The 8,126-nt window shown below is 43.5% G+C and overlaps 1 protein-coding gene across 1 annotated transcript in view; it reads right to left on the bottom strand.

Annotated features, from left to right (window-relative positions):
* Mpc2 (mitochondrial pyruvate carrier 2) overlaps positions 1–8,120 on the bottom strand; it is a 19,986-nt gene extending 11,866 nt beyond the window's left edge. The window contains exon 1 of the mRNA XM_010633958.1: positions 7,904–8,120. Within this exon, the coding sequence (XP_010632260.1) occupies positions 7,904–8,012 (109 nt within the window). The 5' untranslated portion in view covers positions 8,013–8,120. The remainder of the gene's footprint in view (positions 1–7,903) is intronic.
* Positions 8,121–8,126: the final 6 nt, after the last annotated feature.

Raw genomic sequence — 8,126 nt, 5'->3', positions numbered from 1 at the left:
GGTGGTTGTGGAAACCATTCTCAGTGCATTGCCTTGAATATGGACTTTAATGTTAGTTCATCCACTGGTAATTTTCAAATTGGGGAAATTGAAAAATAAGAAAAACGTAAGAAATTTTAGTTATATTAACCTCACTAGATATATGTGTATTCATTTTATTATATTTTAACTATAAATGACATTTTACCATATGCATCATGGTAAGAGTTCTTGCAAAAGTTCTACATATTCTATTATAAATCAAAGGACCGGTCTTTTGGGGGGTGCTGGGGGCCAAACCTAGGGCCTTGCCCATGCGAAGCACGCATTCAGCCAGAGCCCACAGCCCAGGGAGCCTGCCAAGCTCCGGACAAGATGAAGGCCCACTTGCAGACCTGTCCACAGCAAGCTCACTGCCGTGGCCCTCTTGGACTCAAATGCTTTGTGCAAAATGTTAAATCAGTGTCAAGTATAGAAAACACTGGCTTCCTAGACGACTTGGAATCAGACGTTTGCCGCTTTCGAGCTGGAAGGAAATTCGGAAGCCATCTAGTCCAAAGCTTCAGTTTATCTACGAGGCTCAGAGAGGGCTCACAACCTGCTCTGGCAGCAGATGATAACCTGAGCTTTCTAATTCTTAAAACTACTGCTCCTTACTAACTTCTATATAGTGAAAACAGAGAAAGGTTTTGCCCGGGGTTAACTGAAAACACCACAAACATGCTAAGCCTCCTAGCTACCAGAGCCTTTAATGTGCTGTGTTTGCGCTTACAACGCTGGATCAACAAAATACATTTATTTCCTAGTATGAAAATGAAGCTGTTTTTTTAAATAAGAGAACTGTGACTTAAAAATAAATTCAAGAAGTTTAAGATCCAATTATAGTCACAAGTAATTGTCTGTTTTTGTGGTACTGGGGCCTGAGTTCATGGCCTTCACACTGATCTCCAGGCCTATATATATATTTTTTAACCAAATAAAAAATACTTGTGAATATAACTGATCTTAAACTTCCTGAATGTGTTTGCAAGTCACTGTTCTCTGATGTAAATATCAAGCCGATCCAAACAATGCAGAACCAGGTGCCACGGTTTAGGGGTGTAACCCCAGAACTTGAGGGGGTGTGGCTGGCACAGAAGATCACAGCTTAGGCCAGGTGTGAGGGCACACACCTGCAATCCCAGCATTCGGGAGTCTGAGGCAGGGAGCTACCATGTGTCCGAGGCCAGCCTGGCCCACACTGTGACTTTGAGGCCAGCCTGAACTGAACAGTGAGACCCTGTCTAAAAAAAAAAAAAAAGAGACCACATTATTTGAGACTAGCTAGGACAATTTCGTGACTGAACAAGGTCCTGTCTCAAAATAAAAGTGAGCTGTCCAGGGGTGTAGCTCAGCACAAAAGCCTTGGGTGTCTTTTGTATCAGCTGCTATCTACAAGTTGATAAGCCTGGCTTACACTTTAAGTGCCGATTTCCCAGTTTAAGCCTAAAGTTCATCTACTGCAATCTAAATTGTATTTTCTTGCTATCTTCAAAGACTGACCACAATCTCCTAGCGTGTGATTCTTCACACGCTAGAAGATTGTGGCACAGCCTGTCTTTCCTTGTGGGCACAAATGATTTTAATGTTAGATTCATTTTTTTTCCAGGTAGCTGGTGTCTCAGGATTTTTGTCTTCCTTTATCCCTCTACATTTTTCATGTTTCAGGGCTGAGGGTGTCACTGAGCGGTAGGGCACATGCTTGGCACACATGAGGCCCTGGGTTCAAACTCCAGCCCTAAAAAATACATTTCCATATTTTAGTTGTGGAACATATCTGGACATAGTGCAGAAATGGTTACTATAAGAATAAAACTAGCAAAGTGTTCTAAATTTGATGTTCTTACAATGAATGAAAAGAAAAGATCCATCTAAACTGGGAATGGTGGCACATGCCTGTTATCCCAGCACTTGGGAGGCTGAGGCAGGAGGATCACTGTGAATTCGAGGCCAGCCTGAGCCATATAGTGAGACCCTGTCTCAAGCAAAACCAAACCAAACAAGAAAGAAATCTATCCAAATTCGTTTTCCGCTTTACTGTACTTATCTTTTATCCAGTTCCTTACGTTCTATACTGTTCTGATCACAGCCACCCTTTCCCAGAACCCTAGTCACATACTTTTTCTGTCCAGAAAAGCTGAGGAAACTAGTTTCTTTCTTCTTTGGTAAAGACTAGTGAAACTGTAATAAAAGTTTACTAGGGAGGCCGGGTATGGCGGTGCATGCCTGTAATTCCAGCACTTGGGAGGCTGAGGCAGGAGGATCACTGTGAGTTTGAGACCAGCCTGGGATGCACAGTGAGTTTCAGGTCAGTCTTAACTACACAGTGAGATCCTGTCTCAAAAAAAAAAAAAAATACTAGAGAAAAAAGGAATTTAAAAGAACACAGGAAGGCATTTAGGTTCAGAATACAAACGTGGCATCCTAACTTATCTAATGTTAGATTAGATCAGGGCTTTTCACCCAGGAGTGACTGTGCCCCCAGGGGAAGTCTGTGTCCAGGAGACAGTTTAAACTGCCAGAACTGGTGGTACGGGTGGTGGTGGTGCTGACATCTAGTGGCAGAGGTCAGGATGCCACTCAACGTCTAGTAATGTTCAGCAGGGTCACCCTCAGGAAAGAGAGGGAGGGACTCTGGCCTAAACCAGGAAATGTTCAACCAGTTTCCCTCCGCTTATGGCTCTACACTCCAGCTTATGCCAGCCCTCCCCAAACTCTTCCTTGTCCTTGCCTAACTCAAGGACACCTAACTTCCAGGTTAGGTCAAACGCTGCTTCTCTGAGCTGCCAGAGCAGCCTGCATGCTCATCTATTGTTTTCTATACTAATTAAATGACTATACAGGCATCTGTCACTTTCACCAGACTCTAGACTGCTTAAAGACAAAGCCTATGTCTTAATCTTCCTTGATAAATACATTTTTTTTTGTCTTTTAAGATATGGTCTTGTTGTAATAGTCCAGGTTGGCCTTGAACTCACTCTATAGCTCAGGCTGGCCTCAAACTTGATCCTCCTGCCTCAGCCTCCCAAATACTAGGATTACAGGTGCGTGCAACCATGCCTAGCTGGCAAGTATTTATTTGTCAAAAGAATTTTATTACATTAACCCAGCCTAGGAAGGATGCTAATCCCTAAAAAAGCTTTCCGTTAGACAATGGCCTTCATTCTCTCCCTGCCAATTGTACTGTTGGTCTTTTCAAACTCCTCTGCAATTTAATTTAGGTTGGACTTTTAGGATACCTACCATTACACCAAGATCATTTTTCTTGGTCATACACAGAGCCTCTGGATCATATAGAGTGTCAATAATTAAATTTACTTTTTATTTATTATTTTTTTTAGACAGAATCTCACTTTGTAGTCCAGGCTGGCCTCAAACTTGCAGCAATCCTCCTGCCTCAGCCTCCCAAGTGCTGGGATTACAGGCATATCACCTAGCTTCAATGACTAAGTTTATTTTTGTCCCTGCACAAAGCTTAACTTCATCACTTGAGCTAAGTCAGTGTGCAACTGCAGTATCAGCTGACTTGTGTTCATTTTTATTTTGAACTTGTCTAAAGATGCCTCTTTTCCTGTTGTAAAACCAATTTTTTTTATTCTGCTACCCCAAATCTGCTTCTGAATAATGTCTCTAGATTCTAATGTCTTTCCAAGGTGAAATGCCTGATCTTTTGGGGTTAATGGTCAAGTTTTTCAGGAGGTTTGCCTAGTAACTAATTTACTCAACTGCTCCAAGCTGTGTAAGTTTAAAAATATTAACCGTGTACCAGCCACAATCAAATCAAACCAAACCCCAAACTAAAAACAACACAAAGCTTCAAACATGAAATCCAGGTTGCTAGAACCTTGGATCGAGAGGTATTTTAGTGAATAATTTTAAGCAATGAAAACTAACTCTAAATTAGTTTAGCAACTGCCAAGCACTAAACAAAAAAATGGCAGTAGCAAATATACAATAGTCTGAACTGCTAATTTTTCCGAGATACCAGGGTATGCTGCCAAATTATAGATAATCAGAGTCAGGTATCCATAAATGCAAAGAAGTAGCGCTGCAATAGCTGTCGCCAGTGGATTAAAGACAGTGCAAAGAAAACTTAGTTTACCAGTTCATTTTACCTTATCTAATTATTACTATTTATGCTACTAGGGCTTTTGTACTGAGCTATGGCCCCAGTCCTTTTAACTTTTTTTCATTTTGTGACATGGTCCTGCTGTGTAGCCTAAGCCAGCCTCCAATCTGCTATGTAGCCAAGGCTGGCCTCAAACATGAGATCCTCCTGCCTCGGCCTCCCAAATACTGAGATTACAGGCATGTGCTTTAAAAGTACATTCTTTTAGACAAAACCAGTAACATTTTTTCCTTGTTTCTCAAAAATTTACTCTTGGCAATTGAAAGTCTCAACTACTGACAAGTCAGAAACACCATACGAAAATTTCATATATACATATATATTTAATATATGGCCTATTTATGAACAATAAAAAATGCACAGAATGATAGCTGTTTTTGTATTTTATTATTTGTCGCATTTTTAAAGTGAAACTGATTTTTTTCCTCTGGTCCTGGGTATCAAACATAAAACCTTGCACTTGCCAGGCAGGCGTGGTGCCACTAAACTAAATCTCTGGCCCAAAACTGATTTTTTTAAAGTTCAAACTTTCCAGAGAATTTGAGAATTTTTGCAAGCAAACATCATAACCAAATCGCAACAAGTTTTCAAACACACGAACAAACTTCTCCTCATATACTTGATAAACCAAATTTCACTTTCTAATGTCTTCGTGGGGAGTGACTATTAGTAAAATATTATGGGCATTCTACCCAGAAAGTAGGCCGCCTGTGCACACTTGGTTCTTTCTCCAAGCAGAGACGTCCTCCTTGTAAAAGAACCGGCCGTTCTTCACACACGTGCACATGATGGGCCACGGCATCCATTACGTCGTCCCAGCGTGAAGAAGTCTCCTACTGAACGGTTCCAGGTCTCCAAGATCACACATGTCACTGGGGTCCCCGTGATGTTGCCATATGTGTACACACCATGAAACGTTTACGTCAGGTGACACGAGTCCATCTCCTCAAATGTCGCCACAGTGAGAGCGTTCGGAACCCTTTCTTCTCTTTCCAGAGGACGGCATGTGAACTTTATCTGCAGTCACCTTGTGCGCACTGGCACCCAGGAACCTGAACTTCTATCTCCCCAGACCTTGGTACTTCTGCTCAACCTCGTCCCATCCCTGCCCCTCCCTTTACTCAACTCCCCTTGTTTGCTGTCATGTGACCCACTCCACACACACACACATCCTCAGGAACTGGTCTTTGGCGTGGTAAATCATTCATTTTTATTTGTACCAAAGCTAGTTGTAATTACTGGCGCACACCTGTAATCCCAGCACCTGAGGGGCTGAGGCAGGAGGATCGCTGTGAGTCTGAGGCCAGCCTGGGCTACATAATGAGTTCAGCACTAGCCTGAACTACAAAGGGTGAGCCTGCCTCAAACAAAAACAAAAACAAAACCAACAAGAAACAAAAAAAGCAAACAAACAGCAGGCATGCCACCACTGCCTCGCAGTAAAGATTAACTTTCTACATGGGAAGGAAGCCTTGGCAGACACTAAAACCATATACAGTACAAACCACAGAACCAAATTAGCTTTTCAGTAAATGCTGTCCTACATGGCTTCAAGGTTATTTTTCTGACAAATACAGCACCTAGACTATAGCTATGCCGAGAGTTTGTTTGAGATGGTGGTCGTGTGCTGAGGCGGGGAGCAACATCCCCACATCTGAGCCGAGCAACATGATTCCTTTAGGAAGGACACAGGCAACTAGAGGGTGAAGCTCTCCAAATTCTGGGCCCATAGTATCCCAGCTGCGATACATACTTAGATACAAAATGCTTTGTTGCCTGCTGGGGCATACATATTAATGATAAAAATCCCTTGGATATTCATTTTGGATAACTCTTAGAACCATAATCATTTCTCTGAGTTTTACTCGGTACTAACAGTTGTGTTTTTCCTGCTTCTCCCTTCCTTCATCCGTGCTAAATTTGCAGTGACAGGTGCCTCGCTCCGCATACTGTTTACAAGCTAAGAAGGGAGAGAACTAACGTATGTTGAGAGTTTAAGTGCAAATACCGTGGTGTATGTTTTACGGACATTACATCACTTAATTTGTGCAACAGTCCTTAAATGGTGATGATTATGATTCCCATTTTATAGACTAGAAAACTAAGGCTTGGAGAATGTAGGAAAAAGGTCACACAGCCAAGACTTAACTTGTGTTTGTCTGGCTTGCAAGCCTGTGTTCCTTCTGCTACACTGAAAAGGGATTAAAGTCAGTGAAGTAATCCAAGGATGTCCAGATGAGATGCACAATCTACTCTTTATTGTGAGTTTGAGTAAAGTATTATAAGCAGTAATTATAGGTGGCTAAAAGCCAAGACCAACATAAGACTACCTGCCGATTCTTTATGACTTAAAGTAGGTTAAAACTGTTCTTCCTCCACCTGCCCTTAAGGGGGTCAGAGTTGACTCCACAGAATCCAGTCGACTCTGCAATGCCCAGATCATTACAGAGCATTGCCCAAACCTTCTATCCTGAAATTTTCTACCAGAAAACACAGCACAATTCCAAAAGCGAGGGCAAAAACAACTGAGAGGCAAATTAGACTTCCTCATCGGGAGGAGCCTCTCCTTGAAGATCAGTTTTGTAATGGGTTCGACACTGCAGTGAAGAGTAAGAAGGGTTAAACTAATGTCTAATTTAGAGGCATACTTCACTCCGTTATCAGAGTGCAAATCAGATTTAGTAACCAGTTCAGACTCCCAAGACTCAGATATGCGCAGGACTAGACAACTTTCCTAATGACACCAACCGCAGGATATAGATTTAACTTCGCAAGGAGAAAATGTTCCTGTTTCAGAAGCGCTTCAATCTTTCAATTTCTAAAATATTTTCCCATTTGCTAAATTTTATGCTTGAAACGGATCTCAGAATACATCTGATTTTAGTCCCCAGCCACATAAGTATTATTACTTCCCATTTCACAGAAGAAATAACAGAATTGTCTTTAATAAAAGACTTGGACGGTGGGATCTTCCACCACTTTCTTATGGATTTTTTTTTCAACCACAAGAACACTGTTTTACAGCAGGACAAGAGAAAGCTAACGTTTATTGAGCATTTACAGAGAATGGAGCACATATGCTATTTTAAATCCTCACATCGACCCACATTTTACAGCAAGCAAGACACAGATCTAGGATTCTACCCAAGGTCACACGTACAGTTAAGCATGGGGTAGAGCAGAATTATATTCAAATCTGCCCATGTATAAAAAGGTCCAGCACAGCTTGTTTAGTAATTTTATACAGACAGAATTAAAGAAACAAGCTGGAGCAATAGGATGGAAAGACACGGACTCCGTAACCCGGGTCCCGCGTCCAGTTTGGGGCCAGGCAAGCTGTGCAGGCCTCCGCCTGCAGGAGCCAAACGAAGTATGACCTTTCCTCCAAACCCTGAGTTGCGACAAGCCACCTACCCAGTTCCTTCCCTCGTGGGTGATGATTAGTGCAGGGAAAGAGGGGACAACGAGGGCTCCGCGGCCGAGGACGGGGGTGGGGGTGGGGACGTCAAATGCCCAGGCCATGTCCAGAGTTCGAGTAGCGCTCCAGGAAGCGAAGCAACGAAAGTCCTGAGACCCGCGAGTTTGGAGACGCAGGCAGGGGTAAGGTGAAATGCAGAGTAAGAGCCAGGGCCAGGAGAAGAACCGATTCACAGGGGAAGGGGAGGATGCCCGCGAGCCCGCCAGAGGCCAGGACCGTGTCAGCGTATAGGGATAGCGACGGGAGGCTGGTGGGACCCACTCCGGGTCGTCACCTACCTGCCGGGTGGTTGTACAGAGGCCTCAGTTTCTCTGGCAGCATCAGCTCCACTCTATCGAGGAGCCGGTGATGCAAGGCCCGCAGGCCCCGGGCGCCGGCGGCTGACATCTCGGCCGCCTGCTGGTGGTGGGCAGCGGGGTGACGGCTTCGCGGTGTCCACGTTCCCCGCTGGCAGCTAAGGGCAGCTCTTTGTCACTGTGCCCGGCACCGTGCCTCGTGCCT

This window comes from Fukomys damarensis, unplaced genomic scaffold (assembly GCF_012274545.1).
Source record: "Fukomys damarensis isolate Sample0158 unplaced genomic scaffold, DMR_v1.0_HiC HiC_scaffold_19, whole genome shotgun sequence".
Lineage (NCBI taxonomy): Eukaryota > Metazoa > Chordata > Mammalia > Rodentia > Bathyergidae > Fukomys > Fukomys damarensis.
This window is presented reverse-complemented; position numbering and strand designations above follow the sequence as displayed.